This window comes from Rattus norvegicus, chromosome 1 (assembly GCF_021556685.1).
Source record: "Rattus norvegicus strain SHRSP/BbbUtx chromosome 1, alternate assembly SHRSP_T2T, whole genome shotgun sequence".
In the NCBI taxonomy this organism is placed as follows: domain Eukaryota; kingdom Metazoa; phylum Chordata; class Mammalia; order Rodentia; family Muridae; genus Rattus; species Rattus norvegicus.
Window position 1 is genome coordinate 108,290,868 of NC_141534.1, and position 19,708 is coordinate 108,310,575.

General features: G+C 48.3%; 1 protein-coding gene across 4 annotated transcripts in view; it reads right to left on the reverse strand.

The window, feature by feature from the left end:
* Sergef (secretion regulating guanine nucleotide exchange factor) overlaps positions 1–19,708 on the reverse strand; it is a 202,831-nt gene that overhangs the window by 135,810 nt on the left and 47,313 nt on the right. For all 4 annotated transcript variants that reach the window (XM_087576314.1, XM_087576329.1, XM_087576319.1 and 1 more), the window contains one exon: positions 16,303–16,469. In XM_087576314.1, coding sequence (XP_087432440.1) covers positions 16,303–16,469 — 167 coding nt within the window. The remainder of the gene's footprint in view (positions 1–16,302; positions 16,470–19,708) is intronic.

A 19,708-nucleotide genomic window follows, 5' to 3' on the forward strand; every position in this document is an offset into this window, starting at 1 on the left:
GGCTGCTCGGAGATGCCAGTGGTCCTCATGTACCATCGGCTCACATTGGCTCACATTGGCTCACATTGTGACTAAAGTTCTTCTGCTTCATCTGGTTACTATGTAAATTATACTTTTATAACTAAAAGCTAGGATTAATTCCTCGGATAAAAAGGCTTGGGGTGTGTGTGTGTGTGTGTGTGTGTGTGTGTGTGTGTGTGTCTGTGTGTCTGTGTGTCTGTGTGTCTGTGTGTCTGTGTGTGAGAGTGTGTGTGTCTGTGTGTCTGTGTGTGTCTGTGTCTGTGTGTGAGAGGGGGCGGGTGAATGTGTGTGGAAATGGAATCTCAAACCTCATGCCAACCTGTCTACCACTGAACTAGCCTTCCCTCAGCTCTACTTTTAAGCATTCTGTTGAAGATACTCTGTTTATGCTTATGAGGAATATTGGAATTTTCTCTTTTACTATAATGTCTTCACTGGGGCTTCATAACAGAACTACACTAATTCCATTAAGTAATATAGAAAGGGTCCTCTACTTTCTGAAAGGATTGATATTAAATTGGTGCTATCTCTTTCCATAAATGTTCCATAAAACTTATCGGTGAAACAACTACAAAGAGTTCTTCACAGGGAATTTACTATTGGCAGTGGTGGTGGTGGTGGTTTTTCTGTGTAGCCTTAGCTATCCTAGAACTCACTCTGTAGACCAGGATGATCTTAAACTCAGACATCCTCCTGCTTCTGCCTCCTCAGTGCTGGGATTAAAGGCATGTGCCACCATGCCCTTCAAGGGAAATTATTTTGTAAAGATTTTGTGTATGTGTGTGTGTGTGTGTGTGTGTGTGTGTGTGTGTACGTGTGTGTGTGTCTGTATGTGTATCTCTGTGTGTGTGCGCGCGCTCGTGTGTGTGTGTGTGTGTGTGTGTGCGCGCGTGCGCGCGTGTATGTGTGTGAGAATACAGGTATGTGACATGTGTAGGCTACCCACAGAGGTTGGAAGGGGGCATCAGAGCCGTAGAGTTGGAGTTACAGAAAGTCATGATTACCCAATGTGGGATTTGAAAGAGCAGCAGTCTTCGCCACTTCCAGCCCCCTTTCAAATGTTTAAGCCATTTCAGAAAAAAAAGTTAGAAAAGCTACACAAAGCATCGCCCACCTTCACGTCCACCCAGATCTGAGCATTTTGCCTTCATTGGTCCCCTCTCTCACTTTTGATCTCTGGGCAGTCTAGTACCTCGTCACCCAGCACGTGTATGCTTGTCACTATCAGCCATCAAATTAAACTCCTCCTCTCCAAGGACCGTCAGTGTCCATGGGCTCCCTATCTGTACCTTCAACTAATCATGGTCAAAAATGGTAGAAAACAGGGCTGGAGAGATGGCTCAGTGGTTAAGAGCACCGACTGCTCTTCCAGAGGTCCTGAGTTCAATTCCCAGCAACCACATGGTGGTTTACAACCATCTGTAATGAGGTCTGATGCCCTCTTCTGGTGCATCTGAAGATAGCGACAGTGTACTCATATAAATATAATAAATAAATATTAAAAAAAAATGGTGGAAAACAAACCCACCCACCACCTCCAACAAAGCCAAGCATGGGATCCCAGCTGCTAAGGCCTTACCTGAGCTGCTTAGCAAGATCCAGTCTCAAACATAAAAAGGGGTTGAGGATGTCACTTGGTGACAATACAGAAAAAGGAGGGGACCTCACATTTTTTTAATTATATCTTTTTCTTTCCTCTGTCAGTGTTCCTATAATACAACATGACGGCCATCTCTCCAGCATTTACACTGTATTTGCTATCATAAGTCACCTAGGGAAGAGCTGAAGTCCACTGAAGGAGGTGGGGGTTCTATGAAACTGCTACAGAGCCTGACTGGAATATCATGGGTTTGGTATCCACAGAGGGTCATGGAACCAACTTCCATGGTCACCAAGGGGCAACCATAATGTGTCTTGCCACCAAGGGGCCTGATTCTTATGGCCTCCCTATACAGTTCACTAGCTGCCATTGTGTTAGCATCCTTCAATCTGAAATAGCACCTCCTTTCTCTGACTTCCTCGACCCTAACCCCTGTAGTTTTCAGTCTCTCCTTAGAGGCCGTTAGTGTTTCACTGCTTCTCCATGAGGGCTGGTCTGATGGCAGCTACTCCAGAAGACACTCAATGTCTTCTCACCGCAGATCCCAGGCCTGTCTGTTTGATTGGCATGCTACTTCTAGCATCTAGAAAAGAGGAACAGCTCAGCGATGTGGCCTCCTGGCCTTTCCAAGCACCTATTTGATTTTGCTTACAATGTCATCTGTGTAGAATTAAAAGTGCATGTGGTACAGAAAGGCTTACAGCGAAAGGAAAAGCTCTGTGCCTAGCATTAAAAGAATCGTCCAAATGAGCAGCCCCTCTGTTCAAGGCTTGGCACATCAGCAGCAGGGAGAGAAGAGGAAATGCTGGCTGAGCATCAGAGTATGGAAGTTTCTAGTCCTGGTTTTACTGCTCCAAAAATGGCTTTGATGAGTTGCTTACTCACGCAGGAAAGCTCTCTACAGCACTCCTAGATTTAACCTCTGTGTGCCTCAGTCTCTTTATCTGAGAAGTGCATGGATCTCTACCCATCCTTTCTATATGCATCACAGTCAGGAAAAGAAATATGTAATAATGTATGTTTACGTGTGCTGGAAGCTGAGGTAACAATAGAAATTCAGTAAAACATCTGATCCTCTGGGAATCAGGAGCCTTGGTGGGAAGGGAAGAGAAAGAAACAAGACACGAATGGAAACATCTACACTAGGTTTGGTTTCTGTGTCTACATTTGCACTGTCCAATATGGCAGCTACCAGCCTCACGTGGCTCTGTCATTGAAATCGATTAAGATTAGAAATCCATTCCGTGTTACTCTAACGACACTTCACATTGTCATCCGCCACACAGGATCCCAGCTACCATGCTGGACTGATGCAGGTGTCACAGTCAGCTGTTCTGGACAGCACAGGGGCCAGCACTTTGTACCCTATGCTCCTGTAGCAGCAAAAATAGATACTTAACCCCTAGAAACCAAACCAAACCCAATTATATCAGAACTGTCTTCAAGAAGTCAGGGGCTCCAACTAAAGCAGGGTAGCGCCAGTCCTGGGGTTTGGGAGGAACTCTGATACTTTGTCTCAGTATGGCTTATTGTTACAGATTGGGAAAGTAAATGAGCCTCAGAGAGAGTTGACATCAGAGTTGGAAGGGAAATCCAGCATTCAACAACACTGGCTTTGCAGCAGGATATGGCTTTTGATGGCAACTCTGTCACTAGCCACTGCTCCGAGTCTCTCCCTATCTACAAAGTAAAGAACAATTACCCCAACCCTGCCATTACTGTCACGAGGGTTAAAGAGATTGTGGCATCTAGAAATTACTCCGTGGGGGCAGCCACCACTCCATGGTGAATGCCACCTGTTACTTTTAATAGCAAATACATTCTTTAAACCACACCACAAACCCTGACTGGGGAGGCTGTGGCCGCCACAAGCACAATCGTCACAGAGCTGGTAAGTGCAGGAAGGCACAGCTTGGTAAAGTGCGCCAGGGGAGCAGTGTGAGGAACGCACTGTACAGCACTGAGGGTGGGAGCTCCCACAACCCCTTGCAGCAGCAGAAACTCTACCTTGGAGTGTGCAAAGGGAAATGTACCATGTATGCACCCGTGTGTTCCTGTACCCCAGTAGGTGTCTGAGGGACGGAAAAAATGTTTGCATTTCTATGACCCTAGTGCTGAGCCTACCCGCATCCTGGTTCTGTTCTAGTCCTTCCAAAACTAACAGACCACAGTTGTCAGGACCTCCCTCAGCTACCCAACAACAGACTCACCCAAGCCTGCTTCAGACAGAGGGCGCTTGGGAGAAGTCTCCAAGGCTTCTCCAAATGCCTGCTGCAGGACTGAGCCCCTGACCTGCCTCACAGGTATGACATTCATTAAATATGGTGGCCACTCACTCTTGGATCCATATACTTGCCCAAGAATGCCACCATGCCTAGGACAGACAGAGGGCACAAGGCAATGAGACACTAATAGGAGAGGCACACTCTAAGTGAGCCGATATTTCTACCGATCTCATAGGACCTCAAATGCCTGCTTCCTGAAACACTGTGGGGAGAATGTGAAATGGCCCACGTAGGCTCACAGTGCTACAGCACTTGGTCCCCAGCTGAGCTGATGATGCTCAGGGGGAGGCTACGGAACTATTAGAAGGTGGAGCTTTGCTACAGAATGCAGCTCACTGAAGATAGGCCTTGAGGCTTCGTAGTCTGGCCCCACTCCCTTTCCCCTCGGCTACTGGACCTGCGAGGCAGTGTGACAGGCCAGCCTGAGGCTTGCCCCACCATGCCCCAACCATGACACACTGTATCTCCTTGGCGCTGTGAACCCTTCTCTCCTGAGCTGCTCCTGTCAGGGTGTTTCCTCCCAGCGATCAAGACAAGGAAGAACTTAGATACCTCCTGATTCCCCAAGCACCCTTTGCTGTCCCAGCTTCATAGCACTGTCTCTAGGGAAAGGAAGTGTGCGGTGGCTCTGCTCAGACCCACAGTGTATCAAGGAGGGAAGCGGGGACTGTGCTGGGCACCGGCTTAACTGGAACCGTTCAGATGTCAAAGAAGAGAGACAAGCACTGTTTCACAGTCTCCTCGCTACTCCAGCTAGAAAGCCACACCAAGTTCAACCTGGGTCCTCTCACCTGAAAGGGACCTTACTCTACAAGTCACGGCTCCGTTGGAAAGCATTAGGGCTCTGTATCCTTGCTATGCCGGCCAAGTCCAAGAACCATGGAGTGATCTACCCTGGACTCCCTCTCTACAATAGCTAACCATATCTCCCAAAGAGTCACAAGAAATGAAGGCTCCCTACAAACCCGAGGCAATCTACTAAGAACACGTACGCTTGAACATTTGTTTATTGCTTCGTGGCTTCCTCCCATCATCTGGCAACAACCTGGAGAGGTAAACCCAATAATGTCATTGTATCCATTGAGAGATGAGGTTGCCCGAGGGTCGAGCCAGGTATAAACATGGTTCTCTGAGTTTGTCTTTTGTTTGCTTGATTTTTCAGTTTTGTTATTTTTAAGACAGGGTTTCAAGCATCCCAAGCTGGCCTCAAACTCACAATGAAGCCGAGGGTGACCCTGAATCCACAGTCCTCCTATATCCACTTGTCAGATGCCAGGATGCCAGGCATACCCCACCAATCCTGGTTTGGGAATCAAAATGCCCACTGAGCTGCGTCCCCGGAGCCCATAGTGTAAAGACTTAAATCTTCCCTGTATCCTGTCCTTCCTCATTCAAATGCTGCTGTGTCCATACTGGTAGTCGGCAGAGACCTGGGTAAGCATGGCCATCTTACCTTCCTCTGGGTGTGGAACTTTCCTACCCAATCTCATTGTGCTGGCTATGGCAACACATTTTGCTCGGCAGCCATGAGCAACCTTTTCAGGCCAGCTGCGTTTCATAACGGGGTCCACAGAAGATGTCCCTGAATGGCCTCCCTGCACCTGTGGTCGACCCTCCCCCAGCTCTGTCTTCTGCTTTGCTTTGCACCCCCCCCCCAAAGCACCCTCCAGCACTCTCCCCACCCCCTCTGCCCCAGACATCTGGTCCCTCTGAAGAGCCAGGCTTCCTCATCAACTGCTACAGCAGCTGTTCTCTTTTGCAAAGGTATCTCTGATTGCTTCCACTCCTGCTCCCGTGGTTGTTCTCCTTACTCTACCCCCAGCTCCCAACATAGATGACAACAGAGACCCAGTAAGCAGGCTTCCTTCCAAGCAGCTGCAGGAGATGGTCATCAGAGCTGACAGTGTTCCCACAGAGAAAGCACGGCAGCACCGAATGGAGTTATGCAACCAGGCGAAGTTTAACCTTCCCCTTTGGATATCTGCACGGTGGCCCGCTCAACTAGCCTGGGGCCTCAGGGTTCTGAAGGCTGCACATGAAGGAAAGGGCCTAGCCTGACATGGTGTCACAGGCCTTCATCCCAGCATTCCAGAGGCAGAGGCAGGTAGATCTCTATGAGCTCAAAGTCTACATAGTGAGCTCAGGACAGCCAGGGATAGGTAGAGAGACCCTGTGTCAAAAAAGGAGGGGGAGGAGGAGGGAGGAAGGAAGGGAGAAAGGAAGGGAGAAAGGAAGGAAGGGAGGAAGGATGGATGGATGGATGGATGGATGGTATGGATTTGCTTCCTTTGAAGTAATAAGAGCAGGCTCTTTGCTTTATCTACCCTTTAAGGGTGCACTCCTAATACTGAGAATGCTGTAAAACAGGCAAGAACAGGAAGCGAATAATATTTGGGGAAGAAAAATGAATGAAGGGCTGGCTCCTAAGGTAGTCATCCAATAAAAAGCTCTGGTTAGGGATTTTGTGCATATGAACAGTTGGAGAGGCCCACGTTTATCAGCGGAGGTGATGTGACAGGAGAATGTGTTTGGTAAGGGCAAAAGGGAGGCCGAGGTTCATCTCAGCTTAAAGCCAATATACTGACTAGCTCTACATTGGTACTAATTCTAGACCCAAACTCTAAAGATGGACCAAAGTCAAAAGAGACGGAGGAAAGGTGGGAAAGGGCTACATGGACACCAGCTCAGTAATGCCAAGAAAAGTCGGTTAAGAGTACCCCACAAACAACAGACCTCAATAGGAAGCAACAGAGAGATGTGTGTGTCGGGTAGATGGCAGGGTGGAAAGGTAACACACAACGTGGTCCTTGTTTTCTGTTGGAGAACTGGAGGAGTGGTCCAGGCAGCCATGTAGGAAGGAAGGAAAGACCCAGAAATACTGCATGGCATGGTACCTTCTTTAGATTGCCGTGATTGACACACACAACCCAGGCAGACCTGAATCCAGACGGCTTCTTATGACACACTAGAGAGTTTGGACTTCACTCAGGATGGAAACCACTGGAAATCAACAGCATCCCTGTAACTATTGACCTGAGCACCTACTATGTGCTGAGCAGTAATCAAGGTGATGGGGACACAGGGGTAAACAAAGACAACCTCAGTCCTGGAGCCTACATCCTGAGACCCTAATCCTACCCAGGCGGCTGAGGCTGCGGGCTGTGCTTGACACCTTTTGAAGCCAGAGCTATGGTTTTCTCTCTTCCATATTCTTCAATAGTCTTCCTTAAGAGAGGATTTCCCATAAGTGCTCCTTAGAGAAATTCGTATTTTTTGTGTTTGAAATTTGGATTTTTTTTAAGTGATTTGTTTTTGGGTTTTTTGTTTTGTTTTGTTTTGTTTTGTTGTTTTTTATACAGAGTCTTTGTTTTTGTTTTATGTTTGGGAGTATTTTTTGAATTTAGTTAGGTTTTTTTGCTTTTTATTGTTTGTTTTTCTCATTGCTAAGGATTGAACCTAGGGCCTTTTACGTGTTAGACAAGGACTCCTCTACTACCAAACTACATCTCTAAACTTTTCTGAGGATATTAAACAAACCAAACAAGACTATGACCAAATTTTTATTTTTAGTCTTCGCTTTGGCAGTGAGGTGGGAATACTAGGTGAGCAGACCAGAGACCATGGCTAACCGGCTCGAGTGCAGTCACTGTGGTGAGGCAGAAGGTAATGGCAGTCTAAGCCAGAGAAACACTGGAGAGACAGAAGTAGCTTTAGCCCTTGGCCGGTCAACCCTTGCACAGCCCACTCGGCCCCTTCAAACTCTCCCTGCCTTATTTTCACTCTAAAATTCTATGAGGCTTACTTCCACCCTGGGACAGCCCAGTTTTTAAGGTCGGATGCAGCACAAGATAGTGGGTCAGCTCCAAGGTGACCCCAGGCAAGGCCTGGGCCAGTCACACTGCTGCAAAGAGTTCTGAAGACAAATGAGATCGCAGAGGCTTGAAATCAGAACTGACAAGTTTCCTTGGCTGCTGAGAGAGCAACCCAGAGACACCCTGGGTACGGATACTGATGGCTCAGCTCCCCCAACAGGAAGTCACACTGTGTGGATCTGAGAGGGAACTGAGTGCAGATCACAGCACATCGGGCTCCACGGCTTTCACTGGGTCTTATTCTAAGAAGCACTCTCATAAGATGTAGGACTGTGTCTGCAATCTCAAGAGATTAAGACAAAAGGGTAGCTCTGACCATACTTACGACAAAATCTACATCTGAAACATATATTGGCTTGAACCCAATAATGGCACATTTTTGCATCTTTCTAAAATCCTATGGCAATGTAAATACTGTAGCTACTTTGCAGATGAGAAAACTAAGGCTGAGAAAGGCTCAAACAGACACAAAGCTATATAACTGATAGCACTGGAGAAGAAAGTCCAACCTAGTCTTGTTCCACGCTCAACACTCTGTGTATCAGACCTCAGCTCCAACCCCAGCATGTGGCAGCCTTTACCTAGTCTGTCCTTGTCCTAGCTCTCTTCCTTAGAAGATGGTGTCCCAAGCCTGGAAGGAGCCATCTGGTCTACCTACCACCCAGTAAAAGCAAAGCAAGCCAAGAGGAGGGTGTTAAGGAACAAGACAAGAATGAGTAGAAAGGGAGAGGTTCAGGCCCCACTCTACCAACCACCTCTACCAATCACCTCTACCAACCACCTCTACCAATCACCTCTACCAACCACCTCTACCAACCACCTCTACCAATCACCTCTACCAACCACCTCTACCAACCACCTCTACCAATCACTGCTACCAATCACCTCTACCAACCACCTCTACCAACCACCTCTACCAATCACCTCTACCAACCACCTCTACCAACCACCTCTACCAATCACCTCTACCAACCACCTCTACCAACCACCTCTACCAACCACCTCTACCAATCACCTCTACCAACCACCTCTACCAACCACCTCTACCAATCACCTCTACCAACCACCTCTACCAACCACCTCTACCAACCACCTCTACCAACCACCTCTACCAATCACCTCTACCAACCACCTCTACCAATCACCTCTACCAACCACCTCTACCAACCACCTCTACCAATCACCTCTACCAATCACCTCTACCAACCACCTCTACCAATCACTGCTACCAATCACCTCTACCAACCACCTCTACCAATCACTGCTACCAATCACCTCTACCAACCACCTCTACCAATCACCTCTACCAACCACCTCTACCAACCACCTTTACTAACCACTTTGTGAATGAGTGTGAGATTTCTGTCAGCCCTGTGGTTTCCTCAGCTCTAGAATGGCAATGGCCTCGCCACCATTCAGCACTAATAATGATGTCTCTGAGCTCTCATTTCCAGAAAGCCACTAGACTGTCCTAGAGGAACCCACTATAGCATAAGGTCAGGTGGTCCCTTCTGGTGGCTTGAGCTTGAGCTCATACCTTGAGCTCCTCATGCCAGGAAACAATTTGGTCTTTAGTCTAACCAAGAACATCTAAGCCACCCACCATGAGCTCCTGCTCTTGTTGGCACAAATCTAACAAGTACATACATTGTTCCCAGACTTGCCCTAATTATACAAAGATAAACAAGATCATGCTTTTTTGTCAAAGAACTCCAAGTTTAATTTAAGGATAGACATACTAATTACTATGTCATTCATAAATATTACATAGCAGAACTGGCATCAACTTCATCCTTTATACTTGTGAATTCTCAGGGCCTTGCACTGTACGTGACCCAGCAGAATAGGATCAACATTTCTGGACTAAAACAAACCATACATCAGGATCTCAAAGGATACAGTTTGCCAGAGGCACTCTCTTCTCTACCTCAAAGCTTCTGTCTTCATATATCCCCCTTTGTTCTATGGCTAGGCCAAAAGGACGTCTCTCCTCCTTCCAGGAACTAACCCTGTCACACTGATCTTCCAGTCTTATATCCATGGTGGCTGGGCTCCCCCTCCCCCTCCCTCATATACCTCTAGCCCTCCCCTACTTCATCTCCTGCAAGGGGCACAGCCACCTTCACTCTCCACCAGCATCACCCACCAGCTCCTGCATCCTCACCATCAGCAAATCTAATGGCCTTTTCCTCTATACCCAGCCTCCCTGACCTCCCCAGCCTCCTCGACACTGCCGTGACACTTTCCCCTCTCCTGTCAATACTCTGTTCTTCTTCTGCTTGCCTCTGAAACACAAGGCCTTGCCAAGGTTCCCCTGCTACTTGCATTAGCTCCCCGGAGAGCTAATTTAACATCCAGACTTCCGATTCAGGAAGCCTTTCCGGGCACCAGCCCTGCTCCAACCCTGCAGGATCCAAGACAACCACAGGGACTGAAATGCCAGGAAGGAAGAGGTCCCCGTGGACATGGGATGGGACAAACATATTTTCATCCTCAGACTCTCCATAGCTTCTGTCATGGTGTGCCTGCCCTGCTTGACCCTGCTGTTCACTCACAAGCTCCAAGACTGGAACCGTTCCACTCTCCTGCTCCCCACCTGCTAATGTGGTGTCCAGAGATGGGCGTGCCTAAGTCTCTGTTTTCTAAGAAGAAAAACCAAGGGTGAATGGATGCGAGTTCCTGTGTGAGCCTCTTTGTCAGATGCCTCTGCTGTGACTTACGCATTGCACAGGGCAAAGCCTCTGTGTGCTGGCTCTGCAGGCCACTGGGTGACCAAGAACCTGCAGATATAGGAACGTCCTCCCTAACTTCCTGGGGTTGAAGAGTGCAGTCTAAAGGAGAAGAGGGCAATGGGGAACACGCCCCGAAAACTATCTCTTCCATTCATTTCTCCTTTCTTCCATCAGTGAACAGCCACTGCTCTAGTTGGCTTTAACTGCCAACACGACACAGTCTAGAGTCAGGAGCGATGAGAGCCTTGTATAAGGAACTGTCTTAATCATTGGTGGGCAGGCATGTCTGTAAGGGATCGTCTTGATGGAGAAGGGCCCAGTCCCTTGGAGGCAGCACCGGCAGCACTGGCACAAGAAGGTGGACCTGCACTGTGTGTGCAGAAGTAAGCTAAGCATGAACCCTACAGGAGTCAATAAGGAGCCACCATTCATGGCTTCTCCTGGATCTTCCCAGTAAGAGAACTCTCTGGTAAGGGATAATACTGCAGAATAGCTAACGTTCTTGCCTTCAGCTTCCTGCCTTACTTCCTTCAGGAATAGATGATGACTTGGAAATATAAGACGAAACAACTGGTTCCTCCTGCCATGCCTCCCTCCCCCCACCCAGCCCCAAGTTGCCTTTGGTTTGAGTGTTTATCACAGCAACAGAAAGGAAACTAGGATGTCTACTAACCACCTCGAAGGTACCAAGGAATAATCTAGATACCAAGACTGCAACTTTCCTTTACTTATTTATTTATATTCCAAATGCTGCTCCCCCTCCCAGTCCCTCCCTCACGGAGTCCCTCCCCCTCACCCTATCCCCTTCTCTTCTGAGAGGGTGGGACAGCCCTGGGTACCCCCCCTACCCTGGTGTATCAAGTCTCTGCCAGATTAGGTGCATCCTCTCCCACTGAGGCCAGACAGGACAGCCATGGACACTGAGCTGCCTGTGTCCATGGGGCCTCGTTCCAGCCCCTGTATGTTCTTGGGCTGATGGCTCAGAGACTGCAACTTTCGACATGAAAGACAAAGCCTTTGCTTGCCTAGACCTTACATCATAGTGAAAAATCACAAGATGCTAAGGAAAAAATAATAATAAGGAGTTGCTTCCTCACCCCACCCCTAGCAGGCCTTTGCTGTCTGGTGGCTTTCTCCCTTGCATGTTCTCATGGGCAGGCAGATCCACTACTGTGCAGTTTGCACCATCTCCCCCTGCTACGGCTCAGCACCCATGTGCTAGCTTCTAATCACAACAGAACTTGCTTTGAGTGGTTATTATGGCTTCAAGGAGGACTTTAAGGGCCACGCTCTGGGAAAGATTCAGGGCTGTTGGGTCCCCAGCGTCTAAGACCTCAGGCTTCTCTGGCAATAGCACTGATGCTTAGGGGCTCCTGCCAGAGAGTCGCTTGGTCATGCTTTTTTTTTCGGGTTGTGTTCAATTCTGTCAGAGTCCTCCGGTCTCAGCTGATTGCTGGTGGTAGATTTCTGTGTTATTTAGGGCACCGAAGTCCCACAGTCTTGACACAAACTTAAAATTAGAAATGTATTAAATATAGGAAAGAAGGAAGGTCATTCAGGAAAGGCAGCCTTCTGGGAGAGCTGCAGGACAAAAAGACACCCTGGAAACTTCCAGGTTCATTAATGGGTTTTACACAGCATTCAAGTGGTATTTCTCCTTCAGAAATAACACGGTGGAAAGCGTAGGGGACAGGCTCAATCCTCAGCTAACTCGGCCGAGTGAGTGACTAGGCAAACTAAAAATAGCTCCTTTCCCACTCGTTCTGACAGATTTCACTTCGACCCTGTGCACAGGTTGATCTTCTGCAGCTTTTGTCCTGCAGCAAAATGAGGGCTGGCGATACTTGGGCTTCATGGTGACCCCATCTCTGACCCAAGTCTTGTTTAATTCCACAGCTCCTGCTCCCATGGCTGTGTGTGTGCACACACACGTGCATATGTGCGCTGAGAGTCGGTGCTCCTCAACCAAACGTGGGCAGAATTTAAACCAGGAACATGACTCAGGGATGTGACTGCAGGCTGAGCCCAGGCAAGCCCCCAGAAACACTGACAATCAGGTCATTTGTCTTGGCTCTTCTCCTAACTCCTAGCAAGCCTCTTTGGGCCCCTGTGTTCTTGGTTGCAAGTGGAAATAATCATTCCTCTTGAGGCCTATTTCAGAGCACCATACTAGGATCAAATGAGACAACGTACGAATGTGCTTTGTCTGTGCTGCTGTGTCGGGAAACGAGGCAGGCCAGAGAGGTAGCCACTCAGGAGAGCTAGGCTCAGGCACAGGAAGGCAAAAGGAGTGTGGTCCACCTTAACTCACGCTCACCTTGGCACGCAGTGTCCTTCCTGTACACCAACCCAGTCTTAAGAGCCTGAGTCAGACAACAGTTCCTTTTTGCTAGTGTCCTCAGAACTATCGTTCCCTCTTCACCACTCCTTGTGTCTATCTCTACCTCACTTCTCAGCCAGTAGCGCTATGTTTACTCAGGTACTAGAAGTTCTTTCAATACTAATACTTAGGGAGTTGACAAGGGAAAAGACAAGATGTCAAAGTCCTGAAAGAGGTAAATGTCAGAGTGGGGAAGGTGGGCCCTACACACAAAAAACCAGCAGAGGGAGGCTGACCAAGAATCCTGAAGGGCAGGGTCCCTGAAGTCTACACAAAGAGAACAACAAACCACAGGCAAAAGAGCCGGAACTGAGCTACAAGCTCTCAGTAGACCAGGAGGAGACAGAAGGCATCAGAGAACAGAGCAGGCGCCCGTCTGAAGTCAGCACTGGCAACAGAGTATCAACTTAGGTCCTTCAGCCTAGCTGGACCAGAAACAAAGAAGACAAAGCAAGCCGACTGGTTCTGAGGCCCTGAACTTCTAAATTAACTAGTATTCCCAGGCTGTCAGGGAATCAGGTTGTAGCTTGAAATTTGTGGCCTTGGCTTGGAAACTAAGGAACACGCACACAGGTTCATAGGAAGATGGACGCTCTTCTGCTAGGCATCCAGCCCACGGGCCCAGGAGAAGCTCTAGCAACTTTGTATTCTTTTGTCCTTCTTGTTCATAGGAAGGAAGGTTAGACTTTATAATTCAGCTCCACCTGCCTGTGATTTTTTTTCCTGATGGGGCTCTTGTTCTAGACCCTTCTCTGCAGATGTCCTGAGGCCTCAGCACAGACAGCTCATTCCCTCCTTGTCTTATGCCTTGGACATAAAAGGCGATTTATGGAAATTAAAGCCAGGGTGTGCCACACTCAGGTTCCTGAAGTTCAAGAATTATCAGCTTACTCCAGGGTGTTCACGCCTCTCCATATGTCCCTACATCCCCACCTATTTTCCCAGCCCCTGACATAGTAGCATTGAGCTTAATATGTTTTTTGTCTTCTCCGGGGTAAATTCACCCCAAACCTACAAGCTTATGGAAGCCTACCAGCCTTACTCTTCTGGGCCTCTGACAAACAGATGTTAAAGAAGCCAGACATGGGCATCAACAGAAAACAATGCCCGACACAGTTTATTAGCATGTGGCAGCCTGGAGTCTGAACTTGCAAAGAGACCTGAGGATGCAGATCAGCCTCAGAGCCTGGAACAGGGAAGCAGAGCTCCAAATACAGCTACAGGAAGGAGGTGGATCCAAACCCACTCCTCATCTTGCTCCTAAAAGTCACGCCTGTTGGGCCTGGTGGGGTAAGCCTATAATCTCAGCTCTTTGAGGCCAAGGCAGGAGGATCATGAATTTGAGGTCTATCTAGGTCACACAGTGAATTCAAGCCCAGTCAGGGCAACCTAGTGAGAAGCTACCTCAAAATAAAAGAGGACTGAAGACACAGCTCAGCTGTAGAGTACCTGCCTACCATGTGCAAGCAAGCACAAGGTCCTGGGTTCAACCCCAGTATTTGCACTCAGTGATGTCATAGCAGGGTCACAAGGCACATGTGTGTGGTGTCTGTGTCTGCAGCAGTGTGGTACACTGGGCCAACACAGGTCACTGAATGCTTCTTGCAGAAGACAATGTAAACCAACTGTTACCAATTCCCCACTGCCTGCAGAGAACTCTGCATACCGTCCTCACCACCTCCGTGTGTAATACACAAAGTCTACTTAAGAATTATGACCCACATCTTGCCGACAGAACCGGAGACAGAGCAATGGATGAGGCTCCTGTGCCTCTGCTACAATGTCACCCAAAGTTTCAAATGACACAGAAAGGACAGGAATGCTAAAGACAATCACACTATACACCAGGCTCTGTGCAACCGAACTCACTACACAGAAGAGATTAATACTCCATCCCTTCGATCGCACGCTAGCAGAGCCAAGCAGATCCAAGAGGGATACAGTAGACATCATAAAGACACTCACAGCTGTTGCCCTTGAACTCATCGCCAAGAGTCTGAAAGAAGCAGCTGGACAGGCTCTCGCTGCTTAGCTCAACGGCAGTGGTACAAAGAAATAAAAAAGATAAATGCACATGTGGTCACGTGCATGTCAGAGCACATCATGGAAGTTGGAGGACAACTTAAGGGAGTTGGTTCTCTCCTTCTGCTATGTTGGTTGGGGGTGCGGGGACTCAGAGCAACAGGCTTGGTTGCAGAGCCATCTTGCTGTCTCTCTGTGGTCATTTTAAAGGATCATGAGGAAATGAAACAGTGCTTGTGATAAACAAAGGCTGAAACAAATTACAAACACTATCTCTGACCTTTTACAAGTATGTGGTCCGGCATATGCAGAAAGAATATACTTTAGTTAGGGTGGAAGGTGGGAGGTGGGCTTATTACCACTGCTGTACGTACTGCCTTTGTGGCACTATTCAATGCTCCTACACAGGGAGAAAAGCAAGGAGAGCCTCAACGTGCTCAGGAGAACGAGGGCTAGGACACGAAATGTAAACGGAACCATCCTACATACTGGGAAGGAGGTGGCCAGGCGGCCCTGGGGAAGGGAAGCCCTCCAGGTGTGGAGAGGGTGGTAATTAGCCTCCTGCTAATTACACAAGTCTTACAAGCTTATTAATTTTTTCTGACAGACTCTGAATGAAGACTGAATTCCTTCATTAAACTGACTCCAGTTCAGAGACGTTCTTCTAAAACCCCTGGCCTTTCTTTAAGAACCAACGAAAAGAAGCAGTGAAGGAAAATTTAGTGACAGAAACATACACCCTGGAGAAATTAAGATTCCTGCCTTAAATGGAGAACTTCAGGCCATTTCAGAGAACCAAGGGAACTGGATATGCAAGTGGGCTACAATGTTTCCTTCGCTGGAATTATAAACAGAGGTGCAGAAGATTCAGACCTGTATTAAAAGCCTCCTAGGTAGGGTTACAGCCCCTCCACCCCCATGTTATTAACTCACAAGGGTTCCATGTTAGCAGCCCCCATGTTTTCCTCACATCCTCGCCTGGTATGGCTGCTCAAGTTGTTATGTTCCTGGAAGTCCTCCTGTCTCTTCCAAACGCTTCAGTCCTATCCACCCCTCACGGCATACCTAAAATCCATGCTATTCTCTAAACCCACGCCAATCTCTCCACCAACTGAATTCAAGTTCTCGCTCCTGCCAGTGGACCTGGACTAGTGGCCTCTGAACCTCCTGAAATGAGTCACACAGTCTGCCTTACGGTAATGGACAGGTGGGTAACCAAGAACCAACTTTTCTATCATATGAAACCATTAGCTCCTTGTGAACCTGGACCCCTTCAGATTCCTGTATAAACACATCATGACTCAGACTGGTATATAGGAAGCCCTCAGGAAACCCTTCTCTGTGAGGCAGGGAAGGCAGCACACTGCATCAGCAGGAAGTCGCCGCTTACCTCTGCTGCTCCTGTCAGGCAGTGCAGGGGTGAAGGCACACTGTTCTGCAGCCTCTGGAAGGCGAGCGATGAATCTTGCTCTCCGTGTTTCTGAGCTTCAGGAGACCCCAACGTCCTCCCAAGCTGACCGTAGTCTGCTCGACCCCAGGTAAACACCTTGCCAGTTTCTGCAAACAAACACACTCTGAATGAAGGCTATGTTCTCCAGTGTGCTATCAAGGGTAAACAACGAAGTTACTAGTAAAATTGTGACGGTTTACCTCACGTGTGAGTATGTGCACCTAAGTTCAGGTCTTTAGAACCTGTGTTGAGTCAGATGAGGGAGTTCACATCTGTAATCCCAGCCCAGCAGAGACGGGAGAACGCTCAGAAGCCTACAGGCTAGGCATACACAGCAGTAAACAAGATACTCTTTCTTAAACAAGGCAGAAGACGAGGACCACCTGAGATTATTCTGTGACCATCACACACACACACACACACACACACACACACACACACAGACACACACACACACCATGTCTCACATGGGCCCACACTCTCACAAACATGTATGCTTATATACATAGAAATTTTTTAAAAGAAAAAGAAGCAGGGATCTTCAGACACTCACATAAGTGGGACTTGAGGTTCGAAAAAGCTAAAAGACCCCTGCCCCAAGAGCAAGCAAGTAGAGAGGAGCAGAGCCAGAACCTGAGGACAGTCTCGGGCCTATGACGTTCCTGCATAGGGATGACATCATCATGGGTAAATGCCAACCTTGCTGGTGGCTCACCCACTCTCTCCCAGTCCCACTACCCTCTCCTTCTGCTTTGCCCAGATGCCTGGTCTCAACTCTACTCCCTCCTGTGCAATCCAAGGGCCCTGTATCCTGAAGTTCCACTCCTCTATGCTGGTTTCTTGTTTCCCCCTCCTGGTAACGTACGGAGCCCTCCTTTACCCAAAGGGGCAATCCCAGCAGTCTAAGGCAAGTGTGTCTGTGCTGGGAGAAAGGGAGCGAGCGCTCTGGAGCCAGAGATGCATTCGGTTCCCTAGCACCATGTGGGAAGCCAGCCAGTGCTGCAGATGACAAGAAGAAAATGAGGTTTGGAAAAGGAGCAATGGCCTTTCGTTCCCCCAGATAAGAGAGATTTTTGCCAAATCCGTTCGCTTCTACCAAGCGCTGCCTTCATTATTCTAACATCCGATGAGGCATAGATTATTAACAGATTCTCTGCGGTAAATATGCATAACCATGTGCGCCATGTAAATTTTTGATCTGTGTTTATTTCAACAAAGAAAAACTCTGCCTAAGAAACAAAACACCAAGCAATGCATATTAAATCCAAGACAAAGCTACTATGTTTGGTAGCAAAGCTTCATCTGGCCCCACACGAAACATATGGCTTCCCGTGTCAGTTCAGAAACAGCCGAGATGAAGGGGGAAATGTCAGAAGACCACAAGCAGATGGGGCTCTGCAGGGATCCACGTTCCTAGGTTCAGCCTGCTGGTAGACACTGAGGCAGATACACAGAAATCTGACTCCCAGGCTTCCCAGGAGAGGGAACTGTGCTGGTTTGAATAGGAATGGCCCTCACTGGCACACATATTTGAACCCTTGGTCGCCAGGGGAATGGCGCTATTAGGAGGAGGTGTGGCCTCGTTGGAAGGCGTGGCCTCGTTGGAAGGCATCTGCTCCCCCTGGGGTCGTGGGGCTGGGCTTTGGGGTTTCAGATGCTCAAGCCAAGCCCAGTGCGTCTCTCTCTTCCTGCTGCCTGTTGATCCATATGTAGAGCTCTCTGCTCCTTCTCCGGCACTGTGTGTGCCTGTGCGCCACCTTGCTTCCCGCCATGATAACAATGAAATCAGTCTCTGGACCTATAAGCCAGCCCCAATTAAATGCTCCCCTTCTGGGGAGTGGCCTTAGGCACGGTGCCTCTTCGAAGCCATAGAATAACCGAGGCCGTGCAGCCCACATGGTGCTCGGGAAAGGCAGACCTGGAACACTGGTTCCTGTATACTCATGTGCCGCTCCCTTTGCTGCTGCTATTTCCTATCCTGGCAAACTACCACTGTAGCTGCCCTTCCTAGCCGGCAGTCACAGCTCTGCAGAGTCCAGCACAGGTACTGTTGGCCCAATGAACCCTTTCCTGAACCCTCAACTTTCCCAGAAAAGATGAACCTGACCCCCTTACAATAAGCTCATAGAAGAGGCCTGCTCTGGAGCACAAGGCTAAGCTGCATCCCTCCAAGTGGTCCAGACCAGATGATGATGATGATGATGATGGTGATGATGGTGATGATGATGGTGATGATGATGACGACAACGATGACGACAATGATGATGATGGGGTGTGTGTGTGTGTGTGTCCACATGTATGCATGTGAAGATGTGTTTCTCTCCACCTTGTTTGTTTTTCGAGTCAGGGTCTCCCATTGAACCTGGAGCTTAACAATCTGGCTAGACCGGCTGCCCAGCAAGCCCCAAGTATCTTCCTATCTTTGCCTCCACAGGACTGGGGTCACAGACACACACAATGGTGCCTGGCTTTATGTGTGTGGGGGAATCAAACTCAGGACCTCGTGCTAAGCACCTGACTGACTGAGCTATCTCTCTGCCTCAACCCCAACCACTGCTCCTTAAAGGACTCCGGAATTCCTAAACTGGGAAGAAGTATCAAACCAAATATCAGCAGGACCCCAGAAAGAACTGTGTTGTCATAAACGCACACCGAACCCTTTCTTTCAAATTGAGTAAAACATCTTAGAACTTTCTGCTATTGATTACTGATGTCTGAAACAGGCAAGACTGCCAGATTATGGTGCCATCATTATTACATCTCCAATAGCAATTCAGCCATTCTACTTACATAGCACTTTCCACCTTCAAAGCACTTTACAAAGATTAACTAATTAATCTTTATACTCTCTGGGGAAGCGGTAGACATTCTAGAAGAGACAAGGCCAGAAACCAGGCCAACTCGACATGATGTTCAGCCTTCAGCCTCAAACCTAAGCTTAGTACACCCTCCTGTGAGTCTGTTTACACTAAAAACACTACACCAGAGGGCTCCTGAAGGAAGGAGCAGATGCCTCTCTTAAAGGGACAGTAAGGAGCAGCCTTCTAGGAAGAAAGCACCATCCTAAGACACTATCCCAGTGAAGACTCATGGCTGTGACATAGATTATATGAAATGACTTGACAGGTTAAGTGGCTCAATCGAATTCAAACAGAAGGTGATAGGAACGAGGTTTAAACCAATGGGGCTGGAAGAGACAACCCAGCGGTTAGGAGTACTTGGTTCCTAGCACCCACATCAGGTTAGTGCTCACAACCACCTGTGAATCCGGGTGCAAAGGCTCTAATGCTCTCTTCTGACCTCCAGAGGCACCTGCACCACGTAACACACACGCGTGTGCGTGCAC